The 20,412-nt window shown below is 47.5% G+C and overlaps 1 protein-coding gene across 5 annotated transcripts in view; it reads left to right on the forward strand.

The window, feature by feature from the left end:
* LOC132470481 (receptor-type tyrosine-protein phosphatase gamma-like) overlaps positions 1-18,089 on the forward strand; it is a 289,677-nt gene extending 271,588 nt beyond the window's left edge. The window contains exons 16-29 of one of the 5 annotated variants that reach the window (XM_060069135.1): positions 2,792-2,888; positions 3,869-3,951; positions 4,118-4,252; positions 5,696-5,830; positions 6,181-6,356; positions 7,889-8,024; positions 9,225-9,371; positions 10,892-10,985; positions 12,012-12,088; positions 12,398-12,526; positions 13,660-13,806; positions 14,320-14,462; positions 16,271-16,406; positions 16,951-18,089. In XM_060069135.1, coding sequence (XP_059925118.1) covers positions 2,792-2,888; positions 3,869-3,951; positions 4,118-4,252; positions 5,696-5,830; positions 6,181-6,356; positions 7,889-8,024; positions 9,225-9,371; positions 10,892-10,985; positions 12,012-12,088; positions 12,398-12,526; positions 13,660-13,806; positions 14,320-14,462; positions 16,271-16,406; positions 16,951-17,100 — 1,785 coding nt within the window. In that variant the 3' untranslated portion in view covers positions 17,101-18,089. Of the gene's footprint in view, positions 1-2,791; positions 2,889-3,868; positions 3,952-4,117; positions 4,253-5,695; positions 5,831-6,180; positions 6,357-7,888; positions 8,025-9,224; positions 9,372-10,891; positions 10,986-12,011; positions 12,089-12,397; positions 12,527-13,656; positions 13,807-14,319; positions 14,463-16,270; positions 16,407-16,950 lie in introns of all 5 variants that reach the window. The other 4 variants (XM_060069136.1, XM_060069134.1, XM_060069138.1 and 1 more) reach the window with 4 other exon arrangements.
* The last annotated feature ends 2,323 nt before the right edge of the window (positions 18,090-20,412 follow it).

The raw sequence follows: 20,412 nt of genomic DNA on the forward strand, positions 1-20,412 counted from the left end.
GTTTTATACATTTTGCATCCATCATTTACCGAAACAAAGTTTGGTATCATAAGCAAAGCAAATGCTGAACATCTAACAGCAGACCTGAGTATGTCAATTAGTAAAAAGATCTGGTTCTGTCGGACCAGTGAGGTCATGGAGCCTCCTCACAGCATCATGCCACTATGTCCTAGCCTCCTCACAGAATGCCACCGTGTAATAGCCTCCTCACAGAAACATGCCACTGTGTCCTAGCCTCCTCACAGCAACATGCCACTGTGTCCTAGCCTCCTCACAGCAACAAGCCACTCTAGTGTTTTAGAACCAGACCTCCTTTCTCAATTATTCTCCTTTATAACCAGCCTTTTTTACTTATGTCCTTCTAAGATTAACTTTATTCATCTCAGACAGGAAATTGGGAAATGCTCTTTAAAATAAGGTTTGCCTGCTCCTTGCTATCTGATTGGGTAAAGAAAGATAAAGAACACAGCTCTATTTTGATTTGACTCTCTCAGCTTCACTACTTGGTTCTTTGTGTAGTCCAAGTTCCCCATTTCTTTCTGGGAAGCCTCGGTCTTTAAGAGCCTCTTGGTGTCTCTCTTGGGGAGCCTTCCTCGGTCCACCCTATGGGGGACTGACTAGAGGCTGGGACCAGAACCAGACAAAAGGGACGGACACACAGACAGCTCAGACACAAGGGACTGACCGACAGACAGACAGACAGACAGACAGACAGACAGACAGACAGACAGCTGAAACATAGGGGACAGACAGACAGCTCAGACACAAGAGACTGACAAAGCGACAGAAACAACAGCCTTAGAGACAGAAAGACAGCTGAAACAAAAGGGACTGACTGACAGACAGACAGCTCAGAAACAAGGGACAGACAGACAGACAGACAGACAGACAGCTCAGACACAAGGGACTGACAGACAGACAGCTCAAACACAAGGGACTGACGGAGAGACAGACAGCTCAAACACAAGGGACTGACATACCGACAGACAGCTCAGACACAAGGGACTGACAGACAGACAGACAGACAGACAGAAAGACAGACAGACAGCTCAGACACAAGGGACTGACAGACAGACAGACAGCTCAGACACAAGGGACTGACTGACAGCTCAGACAGCTCAGACATAAGGGACAGACAGACAGCTCAAACACAAGGTACTGACCGACAGACAGCTCAAGGAGGAAACAAGCATTTTACTTCCTGTATTTACTTCCCGAGCTCAATGAGCGACCCGTCAGCACCCAGCCCTCCCCGTGTGTGTGTTTGTCTGTGTGTGGTGCGTGTGTTTGTGTTAGAGTGATTAGCTGCGTTTGTTTGCATGTGTGTGTGTGAGAGTGATGAGGTGGATGAGTGTGTGTGTGTGTGTGTGTGTGTGTGTGTGTGTGTGTGTGTGTGTGTGTGTGTGTGTGTGTGTGTGTGTGTGTGCGTGTGTGTGTGTGTGTGTGTGTGTGTGTGTGTGTGTGTCAGAGAGTGATTAGCTGCGTTTGTTTGCATGTGTGTGTGTGTGAGAGTGATGAGGTGGATGAGTGTGTGTGTGTGTGTGTGTGTGTGTGTGTGTGTGTGTGTGTGTGTGTGTGTGTGTGTGTGTGTGTTAGAGATTGCTAACATGAATGTGTGTGCATGTGTTGGTGTTACCATATCTTGTATGAGCTGATTGCATGCTGCTTACTTGGGTGTCATACGCTAATCCCATCCTGCACCCCCCACCTGTCACTCCCTCCATCTGATGTGTTACCCGACCCCCTCAACCCATTCCCATAAATACCTGCCCTGCCCTGCCCAGATACCCAGGGGGGGCCAGGAGAGAGAGAGAGGGAGAGAGCTAGAGAGAGAGAGAGAGAGAGAGAGAGAGAGAGAGAGAGAGAGAGAGACCAGTTCCTCCTTCACTGGTGGAGGAACCAGTGAAACACTGTGTCAGGGTGGGGAACAGCTGGCTGCAGTCGGCCTTGTGGTCCGAGCGACAGGCCAGTTAGCCCTCTCAGCTATCAGGCTTTCATTAGACCCACGGGCCAGAACACATTTCTCTTGGTTAGTCATCGTTTATACTGAACTCTGCTGACACTGACAAACAAATCATCAGCACTAGCACAGCGCTAGCCGCAAAGAAATATCAAATTAATCGTGGAGGTGATTAACCAGCTATTCCGACAATGACGTATGGTGTGTGTGTGTGTATTTGTGTGTGTGTTTGTTATTGTGTGTGTGTGTGTGTGTGTGTGTGTGTGTGTGTGTGTGTGTGTGTGTGTGTGTGTGTGTGTGTGTGTGTCTCTCTTTGTGTTATCTGTTACCTATAGTGTCTGCACAGCAGACAGCAGCAGATCTCCTGCCTGCTCCCATTCTCCTCCTCGGCAGCTCATTATTATTCACTTCTTGTATTGCCTCTTTAATTTACTGACTATCATTAATTTGGTTCATTTTGTTGGCACGCACCCACAATCACGTACGCACGCAGGCAAGCACACGATGCAAACAGACACACACACACACACACACACACAAACACACACACACGATACTCCAATCTAAGATCAGATCAGATTGTGCGTTCTGCAGCCGTGATGAATGTGATGTGATGAAGGTGAAATGATGAAGGTGATGTGAGTGCTGTGCTCAGGGCCTCCTCAGACTGGATCACTGTGAGCCTAAATGTCACTTTCACGTGACCTCAGTGTGACCTCACTGTGACCTTCGCTGTGACCTCACTGTGACCTCACTGTGGCCTTCACTGTGACCTCACTGTGACCTTCAATGTGGCCTACCTCTGAGCTCACCGTGACCTTGTCTCCCCAGGAGGTCCAGCGGTGCACGGCGGATATGAAGCTGACCTCAGACCGCTCCAACCACCCCGACAACAGACACAAGAACCGCTACATCAACATCATGGCCTGTGAGTTAAAACACCACCCGACACCACCTTCGCACCACCTCTCCACCAGCACTATGGATCAACTTAACTCTGTGGAGTTAATGGATCAATTTGTGTGGCCCATTACAAGCCGACAGGATGCCCTGTTCTGATTGGTCCATTAGACGGGGAACAGCAGCACTATTCTTTTCCCAAATCGTTTCCAACGGTTGATGCCTTGTGACCTCCAGAATGCAGACCAAAGAGTAAATAATTACAGCCGTCTGCGTCTTCCCCCCTGGCCTTGTATCTGAAGGTGTTTGGAGTAATAAACACAGCAAGCAACACGATTGGGAACTGGGGGTCCATGGCATTCTGACTTGCTGAATGCCCTCCAGTTGGCCAGCACGACAGTTTTTTTTATAGTAGGACCAGTAGAAGAAGAATATGTAAGGGATAATGTATAGAACGTTGGTCATTATCGGGATCATAAGCCCCGACAGGGTGAACAGGACACCAACGCGCAGCGGCGGTGTCTTGCTTCGCCTGGAAGGGACTTATTTTCGATAATGACTAACAAAATGTTCTATACATTATCCCGTTTATTACACGGCTACAATTACCATTATAATTAGGGCATTTAGCAGACGCTTTTATCCAAAGTGACTTACATCGGCTAATACACACGGCTACAATGCCAATACGAAAAAATTTCAATTTATTTGTGACCAGCATTCGTAGTGTTGATCAGCAGAGAACCGCTTAGGAACCGAAGACGCTGGATTTGACAATTTACCGGACTACCTGCGGAGTGATACCAAAGACGTCATTAGAGGCAAAAAACCCTTTGTTTTCCTTTACAGTGGTCAATTATACTTAGCAATGGTGAATTATCAAATATAATTCCCCGCCGGATATTGTGAAGGGCCCATGCAAGTGAACAGAGCGTTCCACGGCATTGAGAAGACCTGTGTAATAAATATTATTATTATATGACCATTTATGGATGCTTTGCCCTCCAGATGACCACAGCAGGGTGAAGCTGCAGCCGCTGGCAGGGAAGGACTCCAAACACACCGACTACATCAACGCAAACTACGTGGACGTGGGTCACCATCTGTTTGTGTGCTGCCCCCTGTGTGCGTGCGTGTGCGTGCGTCGTTTGTATTGATGTATAATAGAGTTGATCATAACTAGATTTCTTGCTTCATACAATTTCTCTCTCTCTCTCTCGCTCTCTCTCTGTCTCTCACCCTCCTGTCCATGTTCAGGGGTACAATAAGCCTAAAGCCTACATTGCTGCCCAGGGTCCTCTGAAGTCCACCTTTGAGGACTTCTGGCGGATGGTGTGGGAGCAGAACACCGGCATCATCGTCATGATCACCAACCTAGTGGAGAAGGGCAGAGTATGTACACACTGGTCTACACACACACGCACACAAACACAGTGGTGTACACACTCACACAACCACACACTGGTATGCACCCACACACACACTTGTGTACACACACACACACACAAACACACACTGATGTACACACACACTGCTGTACACCCCCACGCACACACTGGTGAACACACACAGACACACTCACACAAACACTGGTGTACAGACACTAAGGGTGCACTCACACTAGGCCATCTGGCCGTGGCCGTTGGCCGTTTTCACACCTAACCGTGCTAAACTGGCCCCATTGTTCTCTGTCCTGCATTAACACTAGGCCATCTGGCCGTGGCCGTTGGCCATCGCAACTGTGGCCTGGCCACGGTAAGCTCTTGTACATACGTCATCACGTCGTTACATGTCATCACCAAGCGTCCGCTGCATGGACCATAATAAAGTCTGCCGCTAGTCAGAGTTTTAACAACAATGGACAACAACACAGAGAACACAGTTCGCACTTTGCTGAGTCTGTTGCTTATTTGGAGCCATATACAGCGGAATTCTTGTGGGTCTTCTCCAACTGTGCCTGAATAGCATCGTCTGCCCAAATGGCTAACAGACACTCGACTTCTCTATGGGACCAACGTGAACCAACAGTTGAACCGATTGACGCCATGTTTACCATTTAATGGGAAAGAAGGCTCGTTGCCTTTATTATGTCCATGGTCATCGCATGGACTATACGTCATCCAGCTCAGGTTGCGTAGCCGTGCGTGTGCGTGTGTCGGCTCATTAGTATCTGTACTGTGGCGGCCCGTACCGTAGCAGCACACCTCTCCCAAGTGGCCAAGTTGGCCTGGCCACACTCACACTGGCAGATTTGAGCACGGTTGGTGTGAAAACGTCCAGATGGCCTAGTGTGAATGCACCCTACCAAACTGTTGTACACACGCACACACACACACAAACTGGTGTACACACACAAAAACACACGCACACTGGTATATACACACACACACACACAAACACTGGTGTACACATTCACACACACACACACACACACACACACACCCACCCGTGTGCACACACTCACACACACACACACACAATGGGGTACACACAGACACTGGTGTACACACACACACACACACACACACACACACTGGTTTACACCCATGCACACACACACACACACACACACACACACACACACTGGTGTACCCAGACACACACAAACACTGGTGTACACACAATCACACACAATGGCGTACACACACACACACACAAACACACACACACACGCACACACACACACAGACACTGGTGTACCCACACACACACAAACACTGGTGTACACACAATCACACACAATGGCGTACACACACACACACAACCATCCACACACATAGATATGTGCACACAAACACATTTATCCATTTGAATCCTCCTGTGTGTGTGCTGCAGAGGAAGTGTGACCAGTATTGGCCGTTGGAGAACAGCGAGGAATACGGCAGTGTGGTGGTGACGCTGAGGAGCACCCGGGTCCACGCCTGCTACACTGTGAGGCGCTTCACCCTGCACAGCTCCGCCCTTAAGAAGGTGACCTGGTGTCTCCTCAACTGTTTGATAGCACCGCTCAGGGACTAGTGTGTACCGCGTAGGAATGGCCCCACCGTAGCCTCTAGTACTGTACAACTGCCCCAAGTGAGCAAAGAGCCATAACGGAAAGGATTGTGGAATAGAGAGTTAAATAGTTGGTGTTGAAGGATTTATTGTTTCTGTCCCTCAGCTTGTCACATACTATCTATCTGACTCTCTCACTCTCTCTCACTCTCCCTCTCCCTCTCCCTCTCTCTGTCTGTCTGTCTGTCTGTCTCCACCTCTCTCTCTCTTCCTCCCTCTTCCTCTTTCTCTCTCTCTCTCTCTCTCTCTCTCTCTCTCTCCTCCAGGGTGTGAAGGCCAATCCAAAGGGCCGTTCCCAGTGTGAGAGGACAGTGGTCCAGTACCACTACACCCAGTGGCCGGACATGGGCGTCCCAGAGTACACCCTACCGGTCCTCACCTTCGTCCGCAGGTCCGCCGCCGACCAGACAGCCGACATGGGCCCCATGCTGGTGCACTGCAGGTAGACCCCGTCCCTCAGCCTGCAGGTAGACCCCGTCCCTCAGCCTGCAGGTAGACCCATTCTGTGACAATGCTAGTCACAGAATGGACCGTACGAAAACCTTCACATCCAAATCGACAGTGTGAGGCAGCTTGAATGTGGTCTCTGCTGATTATGGACATGTTGTCATTAGCTGCTCATGGCTACGGCTATAGCAAAAACAAAACACAGGGTGAAGCAGCGGTCAGAGGGTGTAGCAGCAGTCAGAGTCTGGAGCAGCAGTCACAGGGTGTAGCAGCGGTCAGAGGGTGTAGCAGCAGTGAGAGGTGTAGCAGCGGTCAGAGGGTGTAGCATCAGTCAGAGGGTGGAGCAGCAGTCACAGGGTGCAGCAGCGGTCAGAGGGTATAGCAGCGGTCAGAGGGTGGAGCAGCGGTCAGAGGGTGGAGCAGAAGTCAGAGGGTGTAGCAGCGGTCAAAGGTTGGAGCAGCAGTCAGATGGTAGCAGTCAGAGGGTGGAGCAGCAGACAGAGGGTAGCAGTCAGAGGGTGAGGCAGACAGAGGCTGTAGCAGCGGGGCGGAGGGTGTAGCAGCGGGGCGGAGGGTGTAGCAGCGGTCAGAGGGTGTAGCAGCAGTCAGAGGGTGGAGCATCAGTCAGAGGGTGGAGCAGCAGTTACAGGGTGTAGCAGCGGTCAGAGGGTATAGCAGCGGTCAGAGGGTGGAGCAGCAGTCAGAGGCTGTAGCAGCTATCGGAGGGGGAGCAGCAGTCAGAGGGTAGCAGTCAGAGGGTGGAGCAGACAGCGGATGTAGCAGCGGGGCGGAGGTTGTAGCAGCGGTCAGAGAGTGTAGCAGGAGTCAAGAGAGTGGAGCAGCAGTCAGAGGGTGGAGCAGCGGTCAAAGGGAGGACCAGCGGTCAGAGGGTGGAGCAGTAGTCAGAGGGTAGCCGTCAGAAGGTGGAGCAGCAGTCAGAGGGTGAGGCAGACAGAGGGTGTTCAGCGGGCTGAGGGTGTAGCAGTCAGAGGATGGAGCAACGGTCAAAGGGTGGAGCAGTGGTCAGAGGGTAGAGCAGCAGTCAGAGGATGGAGCAACGGTCAAAGGGTGGAGCAGTGGTCAGAGGGTAGAGCAGCAGTCAGAGGATGGAGCAACGGTCAAAGGGTGGAGCAGTGGTCAGAGGGTGGAGCAGCAGTCAGAGGGTAGCAGTCAGAGGGTGGAGCTGCAGACAGAGGGTGGAGCAGCAGTCAGGGTGAGGCAGACAGAGGGTGTAGCAGCGGGGCGGAGGCTGAAGCAGTCAGAGGGTAGAGCAGAAGTCAAAGGGTGGAGCAGTGGTCAGAGGGTGTAGCAGCGATCAGAGGGTGGAGCAGCTGTCAGAGGGTGGAGCAGACAGAGGGTGGAGCAGTGGTCAGAGGTTGGAGCAGCAGTCAGAAGGTAGAGTAGCAGTCAGAAGGTGTAGCTTCGGCCAGAGGGTGTAGCAGCCAGAGGGTGTAGCAGCCAGAGGGTGTAGCAGCAGACAGAGGGTGTAGTAGCAACACCCTGAGCGGCTCAATGTGTTGTATCCAGTGCGGGTGTGGGCCGGACCGGGACCTACATCGTAATGGACAGCATGCTGCGGCAAATCAGAGACAAGAGCTCAGTCAACACACTGGCCTTCCTCAAGCACATCCGCACCCAGCGCAACTACCTGGTTCAGACCGAGGTACGTCCCCTGCCCCCCCAACCCCCGTGTGGGTGTCGGGTGTGAGTGTTTTTGTGTGTGTGTGTGTGTGTGTGTGTGTGTGTGTGTGTGTGTGTGTGTGTGTGTGTGTGTGTGTGTGTGTGTGTGTGTGTGTGTGTGTGTGTGTGTGTGTGTGTGTGTGTGTGGAGGAGTGTGTGTGTGTGTGTGTGTGTGTGTGTGTGTGTGTGTGTGTGTGTGTGTGTGTGTGTGTGTGTGTGTGTGTGTGTGTGTGTGTGTGTGTGTGTGTGTGTCTGCCGGCATGTGTGTGCGTGGTGGGAGCAATGAATCAACACGTGGTGTAATCAAATTAGCGGTAGTGAATTCCGCCTCCTCCACATTACTACAATCACCACGTGGTGATTCATTGCTTCACTTTTCAGAGCTCCAAATTGCATCTTTGTATCCTCATAGACTTAGCCATTTTCCAAGCAGCGCATTAGGAAAACAAATAATGACTTACCCCACCGGGTTCCCTTCCGTGTTGTAAATCATTTTACCGGTGACAGGCCTCACACTCTTTTCCAAATGGTTTTGTTACAAAGCGCTTTTTTTTATATTCCGGACAAGCGAGATTGTGTGGTTATCTCCCCGGAGCATGTCTCGTGGAAACAGAACTGGGTTCTCCAGGAATCCATCCAGATGGTTCCGTCCACACGGCTTATCTCTGCTCTGCAGCTGCAGCTCTCTGTTCAGCGCTGCTTTTCAGAGAGACTCATGGATTCAGCAGGCCGCTGATGGCTACCATTAGTCTTATCCTCCGCATGTCACCACACGTGCCTGTGATGCGTCAATACTGTTGGTATTTGCCACATGCCTGTAGAGTGTGCAGGTATGTGTGCTCGCATTTGTGTGTGTAGGTGAGCGTTTGAGTGTATGTGGGTTTGTGTTTTTTTTTTGCATGTGTGTCTGTGCACGTGTTGCCTTGTTGTGTTTATGTGTGTTTGTCTGTGCGTGTGTGTGTGTGTGTGTGTGTGTGTGTGTGTGTGTGTGTGTGTGTGTCTGTGCGTGCACGTGGTTGTATGTGTGCCTGTCTGTGTGTCTGGGCATATGTTGCCTTGTGTGTGTGTGTGTGTGTGTGTGTGTGTGTGTGTGTGTGTGTGTGTGTGTGTGTGTGTGTGTGTGTGTGTGTGTGTGTGTGTGTGTGTGTGTGTGTCCCTCTTACCTTGGTGGTCCTCCTACCAGGAGCAGTACATCTTCATCCACGACGCGCTGATTGAGGCCATCCAAGGGAAGGAGACGGAGGTGTGTGGAGGTCTGCTGCACAGCTACGTCACCAGCATTCTGACCCCCAATCACAGGGGGCGCACACGGCTGGACAAGCAGTTCAGGGTGAGGACCCCCATCAGCTGTGCGGACCCTCTGATTCAGATCTCCAGACACTTGATGACTTTGAGACCTGAATGTCACGTGATGCCAAGACAGACACTCATTCAGATGAGTCTGGGTCGATGGATTGATTTATGTATTAAGTGTTTATAGATCTACTTCCTTCATATGTTTTAATGGTAGCTGAAAGATAAGACCAATTGCAGTTTGCTGCTCTGGAAGGATATGTAGAGCTCCACAGAGCTGGTGTTGTTGTGCTCCATACGTCATAGCGTATGTTTAACCTCCTCATCTCCATACACTCATTGGGATGCCTCTCCTCAAATCTCTGCTCTCCTTCTCTGTATCAGCATCACACCTTAGCCCAGGTGCCCAGTAGTATCCATATCGCATATTTCGCTGAAAAAAAGTTTACAGGTTTTAACTTTCTTTTGGCACCAAGATTACATCATATTGCCTGTGTAGTCTTGGATATACATATATATATATATATATATATATATATATATATATATATATATATATACATATATATATATATTATTTTGCAATTGATATATATGAAAATATAGCACAGGGCTACATATATATATAAACAAATAATCTGCAGATGTATCTTGACCTTGCCCTTATTACTCTGTTCCTTGGACTGCTATAGCTGCGTTAGGGGCAGGATGCTAGACCTCTGGGTGCCTGTGCTTCAGCTGGAGCAACGTTTTGAAGCTGGAGAAGAGCTAACAAACCCAACATGTTATTTTCAGCAAAGCCTTGCAATGAAGAGGTTAAATGTGAATAGCATTTCTTGTCAGACACTAAAAACTGATTTTTAGAAATCTCAATGCAACTCCGACAGCAGCTTTCCAGCTCTTCTCCAGCTTCTAAAAGTTGCTCCAGCTGAAAGCAGAGGTAGTCAGAGGGCTATTATCCTGCCCCTAACAGCTATAGCTGTTCAAGGAAGAACATATTAAGGGCAAGGTCAAGATACATCTGCAGATTACTTGTTAGTTTAATAGATCGGTATTAACATGCAGAAGATACAGAAAATGGGCAAATGTGTGTTTCTAAACAGGAAATCAACAATGCAAGTCTGAAATAATTGTTTTTTATCAAATAATAAGGGCCCTCTTTTTTGCCGGCTTCTGCTCTTTCTCTCTGTCTTTTTCTCAATCTTTCTCTCTCTCCCTCTCCTCACTCTTTAAATTGTTGGAATATTGAATTCAAACTAAATTGGTGCTGTGCAAATTGGAGTGTGGACTCAAATTGCTGGCCTTATTTCATTACACACTGTGCCTGATGGGGTCCAATATTCACACCTGAATTGTGGCCGAGCTCCTAAACTAACAGAACTGTCTTGGTAATGTAGTTATACTTTTGGAACACAGGAAACTGAAATGTCATTGTCCTCATATTATAGCTCTGTATATATATTTCTACCTATTTGTGTTTCAAGGTCTTAAATGTTCCCCCAATGTGAAACTATTTCTAACATGTTTTGCCCTCTGTCTCTCTCTTGTGTTCATTAGTTGATAACACAGTGTAATGCCAGGTTCGTGGAATGTTTCAACGCTCAGAAAGACTGCAACAAGGTGAAAAATCGCAACTCTTCAGTTGTGCCGTGTAAGTGCACTTTCTTAAGGACTATAATTAATGTAGAACTTCAGGATTCTTTAACCTGGAGCCTTTTTTCTGAAGATTTTGGCTGTAAGTGACTTATTCAGAACAGCTTCTGAAATGGGTCCAGCTTTGAGAATGATGTGGCTGATATCCACAAGATCAGGCTACAGTTCTTTAAGGTGTAACATTATGGAAGGGATCCCTGCAGAGAAATACTACTTTCTTTACTTTCTGCTTGATCCAGTTGGTTTTTTATCATGTCCAACAAAATCTCGCTCAATCTCGCTCATTCGAGATTCGAGTTGTTTCAGAGAACAGAGTGTGTTGTTGTACTACTAGAGAAAGCATAAGTTAGTGTTATCGAAAGGTTTGGGCGAAGGAGAGATGAGATTGTAATGACAATAGCGACATGCAATAGGGACTTCTAGAGCGAGGCTTGTCCTAGAGTGAGACAACCTAGAACGAGACTTTACCTAGAGCGAGAACAAGACTTGTCCTACACTGTACTAGTTCAAGATGCTGCCTGCATTAGTGCCTCACACCCAACCTGATTTCAATATACGACCCAGGTTAAAATCCTCAGAGTTCTTCACATGTTCTGGGATGAAGGGCACTCACATGTCAGCCAAAAACAACAAGAATAAATAATGGATCCAAATATCAACTACAAAACAGGGCTCATTTATTATTTTGATGGTTCCCCAGCTAAAGAAAAAAAAGGGTATGTTTTCATTTATGAAACGATGATTTTTAGACCTTTTTTCCCTCACTGACATTTCAGATGTAATCTGCCTTCATCTGTGGTGTTACCCAACACATCGTCCCTGGCTGCCCTGTTACTCAAACAGCCAGGGGAAACTGTACTATCAGACCTGTGTTGAGAGCCTTTGATCAATAACTCTCTCTCTCTCTCTCTCTCTCTCTCTCTCTCTCTCTCTCTCTCTCTCTCTCTCTCTCTCTCTCTCTCTCTCTCTCTCTCTCTCTCTCTCTCTGCCTCTCTCTCTGCCTCTCTCTCTCCCGGCCGGGCAGCGGAACGAGCCCGGGTGGGACTGGTCCCTTTGCCCGGTGTCAAAGGCAGTGATTACATCAACGCCTCTTACATAATGGTGAGCACCTCTCCGCCGTCTGTCTATCAGTCACCTGTCAGCCGCGTAGTATGTATGGTCAGTGCTGAAAACAGATAGAGACAAAGGTTAGATGAGGCTTTGATGGAGGAAAATTCAATTGATTATTAATATAAAGAAAATGTATCACAACCAAAACACTATAAGACAATAGACTAGCAAACCACATTGATTTAGACCTACTCTGCAGCGACTGTTGTGGATTTTACTACAGACCAATCAGCTCACACCACTCTGTAACAATATGAGGATGATAGAAAGGTAACAACATGATCTCCTGATGCTCACCAGGGGTACTACCGCAGCAACGAGTTCATCATTACCCAGCATCCTTTGCCGCACACCACCAAAGACTTCTGGAGAATGATTTGGGACCACAATGCACAGATCATTGTCATGCTACCGGCAAGTAATGGACTGGTATGCAATTCACACACACACACACACACACACACACACACACACACACACACACACACACACACACACACACACACACCAATTTAAAACATGCGCACACAGACAAAAACACAAAAAAAAGAGACACACTTGTTCATTGAACGCTTGTTCATTGAACGATAGTTCATGAACTCATTCATATTTCGGGCGAACGTGAACTGAACGTACTGTATTACTGCCTGATGAACGTTACTGTGAACTCATTCATTCTGGTGTCTGTGATCGCCACGCTCACTCGGTTTAACTTCGTTTAATAGGGGGGTTATTTGTTTACCAACACGGCGGATGCGTGTGCAGAACGCTGCGTTGTTTGACCGGTTGCCATGGTTATCTCTGTGTGGTTAATTTGCAGTTGCGGTGTTGTCAGCTTACTGTTACATCAAACTGTAATCAGAAAACGCGGCTATATGCTATAGGCCCTATAGTATCTGCCGTATAATGGCTGGGACAAATTTATAATTATAAATGTGTCCACTTTATGTTGAAAGTATAGACCGTTGCGATACCCATTGAAACGAATGGCGCTGTGATTATTCTTCAAAACGAGAGCTGTTTAATAGTGAAAAATGAATTAAACTGTAATCAGACAACTTGGTTATATGCTATAGGCCCTAGAGTATCTGTGGTACCAATTTCGAATTATAAATATGTACAATCCATAACGTTAGCTCTCTGGCTCATAGCTCAGAGGACTAGAATACCTCCTAGAATCATTGCTTGTTGGCCGGAAACAGAAAGGGGGGCTGTTTACGTTTGGTTGTAGTCTTTTTTCACTCAGTTCTCCGTCTCAACAGTAGGGCTAGAACCGAGCGAAAGGATTACAACCAAACGTGAACACCCCCCCTTTGCGTTTCTGCCCAACAAGCAATGATTCTTCCAACAGAAATCAATGGGATTTACGAAACAGTAACATATTGAAAAAAATAAGAATCTGAACTTATTTCAAAATTTTGAATTATGATTGTTAACTGAACTAGTTCATTTTAAAATTTGTGAACTGAACTTTGAACTAGTTCACGTAGAAAGTGAACTTTCCCAACACTGCACACACATCAGTGTCATGATCCAGCGGTGTGTTGTGGTTCCTCTAGCAGGCAGAGGATCAGTTTGTGTACTGGCCCAGCAGAGAGGAGCCTATGAACTGTGAGGCCTTCATGGTTACCCTGATCAGTAAAGACCGCCTGTGTCTGTCCAACGAGGAGCAGATCAGCATCCACGACTTTATCCTGGAGGCCACACAGGTCTGGACTGTGTCTGTCTCTCTGTTGTCTGTTCAGGGGAAGGTCTGGTGCATGTTGCTGTCCCTCCGTCTCCCGTCTCTCTATGTGTTCAGGAGAAGGTCTGGTGCATGTTGCTGTCTCTCTGTCTCTCTGTGTGTCTGGGTCAAGTTCTCAGGAAGTCAGGTCCCTGCCATGTTTCTGTTTCTCCTCTTAATCAACACCAGTCCCTTCGGGTATAAATTCAGTGAGCTTGTGAAAGTTGAATCCTGAAGGTTGCTTTGAACCAGAATTAATATCCAGCCTCAGATTGAGGAAGTGTGAGCATGAGGCAGGACTGTCCCCCGCAAAACGCCTCCCCCGCATGCTGAGGAGGGCCGTAAGAGGAGGGTAATACTGACGCATCACTATGTTTGTGTGTGTGTGTGTGTGTGTGTGTGTGTGTGTGTGTGTGTGTGTGTGTGTGTGTGTGTGTGTGTGTGTGTGTGTGTGTGTGTGTGTGTGTGTGTGTGTGTGTGTTTGTGTGTGCCCCTTCAGGACGACTATGTGTTGGAGGTCCGTCACTTCCAGTGCCCCAAGTGGCCCCGCCCTGACGCCCCCCTCAGCAGCAACTTCGAGCTCCTCAAGGTCATCCAGGAGCAGGCCGCCACGAGAGACGGGCCCACCATCGTCCACGATGAGTCAGTGTCCCCTTAACCACCTCCACCCTTACCTCCTCCACCCTTACCACCTCCAAACTTTACCACCTCCACACTTTACCTCCACCCTTTACCTCCTCCACCCTTTACCACCTCCGCCCTTTACCACTTAACCCTTAACCACTTAACCCTTAACCACCTCCACCCTTTACCACTTAACCCTTAACCACTTAACCCTTAACCACCTCCACCCTTTCCCACATTCCCTGTTCACTGTTCCCGGGTTCACAGTTCAAACTGCCTGCACGTCTTATGTCAGTAGAAGAAAAGCTCTTTTACAGTTTGAGCCCCACACTGAGGGAATCAATTGCAAAATAATGTAAAGGAAAAAAAACTGATTGTCTATCTACTGCTTACTGTATGACTTTCATAAGTGAGTAATAGTCGTACCTTTTACTCTTTACATTATTTTATAATGCTGAACATTTGATCTGTTACCACTCTGTAATGTTTTGTGTTGTCCGTACACTTGGCCAGTGTACCTGGAGCTCCAAGGGGTGCTCTGTTTAAGTAAAGGTTGTATCTCCCTGGTGTCCACCAGCTGGAGGGCGTCGTAGGTCCACCAAAAGGCCTTCTAAAACAGTGAGCCTGTCTTTGCTCCGTGAGCTCCGGTCTGCAGCCGTGTACTGCCAGTAACCTCCAGAAGGTGGCCCAATTAGGGATAATAAAGTTTGAGTTAAGTATTGACACGCATTAGAGTGGTTGAACAACCCCAATCCAGTGGGCCCGCCATGTTTATTCATTAGAATAATGAAGATCAGCTTTAAGGGATACTAATTGAGCTCTTCATGTCGTGTCCGTGGCCCTGTCATCCGCGCGGTGTCAGCCAAACGTCTGAGGTAATTGTCTACATGCTTGTTATTCAGAGCAGCCTTTAGCCGGGCCCTCCGTCGCTCCCGACCGGGCCCTTAATAGAAGAGGAGACATGCTAGGTTTGTAAAGGCACTCAGTGCGGCCCGGGGCCAGGCCCCTCACCCAGTGGAGCTCCTAATCCCCTAGCCTGTTCCTCTCCAGGCCAGGCCAAGTGTGTAGAAACATACTGTAGAGAGGGGTATCCTGAAAAACATCTTCCCTCCAAATAGGTATTCATTCTGAGTTCCCACACCCTTCTCTCCTTAATAACATCCTTGGTTTGGATAAACACCGTGGGTCAGGGGGACACGATTGCAGCGTCTCCTCAGCACATTGAAGCATGTCAGGCCCGGTCAGGGCTAGCATGCTGTTGTGTTTCTGTTACAAAACAGGACGACGGTGCTGACATACACCTGAGCTTCTGCTTGTGAGCAAGGCCCCCATGTGGAGAGCTTTGAAACGTTACTTGACGTGTTGGCTGATCACTTGCTGTGCAGGGGGCCTAGAATGAGCTTGGGGTCATGTTGTCAATACCAATGGTGAAGTAATCCATCTGATGTTTGTCCCTCTTAAATCTTAATTTTGACAAACATTAGGTTGGAGGGATGTTCAAAGATGATGTTTAATAATTTGATTCAGTAAAAATGTGAGCAGAGAAGGAACACAGATGCAGCATAGCGTCATGGTGGATTAAACGGATCCATTTGATAGCCATAAATGATTCACAAATCCAGATTAGGCTACGGCCCAAATACTTACCACGTCAATTTAGTATGGAACACGTCATGTGATCATGGTTGTGTTTCTGCCTGCTTGCTATCCAACCTTTAGATGGCAGCCATGTAACAGAAGTATTATTTAGTGGCTCGCTCTTCTCTAAAGTCTTTGCCATGAGGTGGCCTCCAGCCTAAGCCCTGTGTGTGTCTGTGCCTACCCAGGTGGGGCGCTGTGTCGGCGGGCATGATGTGTGCCCTCAGCACCCTGTCCCAGCAGCTGAAGAGCGAGAGTGCTGTGGACGTCTACCAGGTGGCCAAGATGATCAACCTCATGCGGCCCGGCGTCTTCACACACATCGTAAGACCGGTGCAGGAGGATCCATTTCATGTTAACTCTCTTTTCATTTTGAATGTGCTATAAATGTACTCTTTGGTCTAGCTAAGTCGTCGTACTGCAAGTGGCTGATACTGATAGGTCACCTCCTTCTGCCATCTGTAATAACTCTGCATAAAGGTTTGTGTATGTGTGTGTTCCTGCGTATGTGCATGTGTGTGTGTGGGTATGGGTGAGTGTGTGTGTGTGTGCGTGTCTGTTCTTGAGTATGTGCATGCGTGTGTGTGTACGTGTGTGTGTGTCTTCCTGCGTCCATGAGTGTGTGAATAAGTGTGTGTGTGTGTGTGTGTGTGTGTGTGTGTGTGTGTGTGTGTGTGTGTGTGTGTGTGTGTGTGTATGTGTGTGTGTTCATATGTCTGGACCAGATGCCCTTAAGCAGTGGTTAATGATTAAGGTGGATCCACAGCATGGGTGTGTAGGGGCAGTTTGTCTGGTAGAGACGCTATCTAGGTGATTACATTCAGGACGGCTGATGCCTCCTCTTTCTGTACTCCTGCTCCGCCCACAGGACCAGTACCAGTTCCTCTACACCGCCCTGCTGAGCCTGGTCAGCACCAAGGAGACCAGCGTCCCGCGTCTGACCCGGGACCTGAACGGAACCATGGCCTCCATGTCAGACCATTCTGACCAGTACGAGAACTTGGAGTCACTGGTCTGAGAGCCACAGGGCAGCAGCACTAACTACAGGGTCCGGAGCCATGCGCTCGTCTCCCCAGGCCCCCGGGACCGCACCCCCCACCCCACACACACACACACACACACACACACACACACACACACACACACACACACACACACACACACACACACACACACACACACACACACACACACACACACACACACACACACACGCGGACCAGGGAGTACCCACCTTTGTAGTGTCAGGAGGACTAGTGTGGACACCAGACTTTTTGAGGCCTTTTCTGCCAGACTCTTGGTTCATATGGATATCCTGATTACTTTTTTACACTGATGAAAAGTTTTGATATTTATTTTTCTTTCTCTTGCCATTTTCTGTCTTAACGTTCTACTGAAAAGGGGTTTGCACCTGCAGTTTTTTTTCCAACAGTGGCGACCGCGACGAGAAACACTTGCTGTCTGTTCTTGTGTGCACTATATAACGTCAGTGTTACTGCCTATACTAAAGCTGACCTACTTGGCTTTTTTTCTTCTCCTTTGGTTTTTTATTTTAACATTCCATGGCTATTGTTGCCCTAAACCAACGGCTTCTGTGAAGAACATTGTTTCGTGTGCCCCCTACTGGTCTGTTTGTGTAAAGTGACATTGAAATGAGGAGACTACTCACGGGCCTCAGCCACTTGAATGCTGTTCTTTTCCACTCAGCATAAACCAACTCCACTCGGCTCATGTGACTCATATACCACTTATTTATCCCACAACATGAGAGCGTGGTTCAAATCCCGCAAAGAGAAGTAGTGCTTGCTTTGTACCGTTCCATTGTTTTTATTTCTTAGGCTTATTCTCACTACCCCAAGGCTAACCATACACACCCATGTCAACATACCCAAGTGGTGAAACTGCAACTGTGAACTTTTATGATTTCTTTGTATGATTTTTATTATTATGAGTTTTAATATATGGAAATACTGTATGTATACATATATAAATATATCCTTATCATAATACGTTTTGGGATTTTGTACATGTCCTTTGTGGCCTCCATCCTTGGACCAGTCAATCTCTGTTTTTGTTTTGTTTTGGGAACACACGATGGCCTCCCCTAGCTAAGCTCTTCACTAGCTAGGACGTGGGGGCCCAACTAGGCCCTCGCGTTGGGCTCTGGGGCCCCTTACCCTTGTTTTCTATGCTGCTAGGCCATCCAAACTCACAGCCTTGTGTATACGTCCACACCGCCCACCGACACAGAGACCCCACGCTGACGGCCTCCATGAGCAGGAAACTCAGAAGAAGAACGGATGAACCAGCGGTGTGACCAGAAACCCGGGTTCCATCGTTGTTCTACCTTGAGGAGGAGTGCCAAGTGTTGAGAGTTGGAACAAGAGTGATCTGGAGTTTCTTCTGTTCTTTCTTTAAGGCTTTTTGTACATAGCTTCTGTTCCCTTACATGATGATTTATCCAAGTGTTCGCTCTCTTTGTCTATCTCTCGCTCTGTCTCTGTCCCTCTGTCCCTTTTTGTCTGTCTGTCTGTCTGTCTGTCTGTCTGTCTGTCTGTCTGTCTGTCTGTCTGTCTGTCTCTCTCTCTCTCTCTCTCTCCACTCAGAGATGATTCAAAAATAGTTTTTCCCAAGTTTAAGGTAATTTATATTTTACTATCTTTTATGTAGTGCTACCATGACTATGAATAAACCCTACACACACTCACATGAGCACACACACACCCTCACATCTTCACACACACCCTCACATCTTCACACACACGCAGTTATATTATTTTATACATTTGGACACAACGTTTACTTCTCTACCTTCTGTTGTACAGTTCTTATTTTGCTCTGACTGATGATATTAAATAAACACTTGAAATATGAAGGACTTTACAGGACAATAACACCCACATTTAAATGTCTTCTAGTTTATTATTAATGTTAAGGGTAAATGCTGTTTAAGGTTTCCACTTTTACCAAAGACTCAAATCATCGCATTGTAAACAAGCAAAGGTCATACACCTCACCCTTTTGTTCTTGCTACACAAAACCATGATTGGTCCAGACTTCGCAGTACGTACGAGCATTCTTTGGTTTTAGAAATCTTGGAGAGAGGCAGTGAGTGGAGGCGCTGGTGATTTGATGCAAGTTTCTGTACATTTAAATATCTTCATTTTGTCAACATCGTTTTTTCAGCCTATTGTTGTTGACACAGGATTTGCACAAAATATCCATGAGATATTATGCATTATTTGCATTCATGCGTTCTTTTTTTGACAAGATTATAATGTTCAATGTTTTTCATTACGCATTAGCATTCATAGACATTGCAAATGTTGTGTGTGTCTGTTTAAGGTTACATGTTTTGACAAAGCTGCAATGTGTTCAATTAGAAAAACCGAGATAAATCATGTATTCAAACAAGTCTCCCAGTATCCAGCCAGACCAGTATTCTGTCTGTCTGAGGGTTCCCTTCTCCTAGTGAGTCCAGTGAGTCCTCCTAGTGAGTCCTCCTAGTGAGTCCGCCTAGTGAGTCCTCCTCATAGTGAGTCCTCCGCCTCCTTGTGAGTCCTTCACTAACCATCACTGTTCCCTTGTTGCCTTCAAATGCTGACACCTTTTAAACTATCAATACAAATTATTGTGAAGCTTAACTGGAGACTGGAGCCCTTGCTCAGATGACCTGAGCAAGTTGTAATTGTTCAACCTGAATAGTTAGATTTGACAAAATTTGGGTTGACATTAGGTTGTCATTCAACCTTCGAGGAAACTGCCATAGCCCAACTCCTTCTGTGAATAAATCAGCAACTCCTCTGTTTGTGGATTCTCTTGTGTTAACGTACGCTTGCAGGGTGTTCCTCCAACACAGGTATTTCAGGTATATAATCATAGAATTTATATTTTCATATTAAGCTCTCTCTCTCTCTCTGTCTCTGTCTCTTTCTCTCTCTCTCTCTGTCTCTGTCTCTCTCTCTCTCTCTCTCTCTCTCTCTCTCTCTCTCTCTCTCTGTCTCTCTCTCTCTCTCTCTCTCTCTCTCTCTCTCTCTCTCTCTCTCTCTCTCTCTCACTCTCTCTCTCTCTCTCTCTCTCTCTCTCTCTCTCTCTCTCTCTCTCTCTCTCTCTCTTATTTCAACTTAGCGTCAACCCTTATGGTGGTGGTAAAATAAGGAAAACTGTTTGTTTGTGGTTCTTCATCAAATCCCAGTTGTTCCTCCATAACTTCCATTGAGTGCCAGGTGGTGAATGTGAAGTTACTCAAACATTTTCCCTCTGGCTGGCTCCACTCCTCCAGAGGCTCAGACTTGGCTGTCCCATGAAAGTGAGGATAAATTACCTCCTG

Source organism: Gadus macrocephalus, chromosome 13 (assembly GCF_031168955.1).
Source record: "Gadus macrocephalus chromosome 13, ASM3116895v1".
Classification (NCBI taxonomy): Eukaryota; Metazoa; Chordata; class Actinopteri; order Gadiformes; family Gadidae; genus Gadus; species Gadus macrocephalus.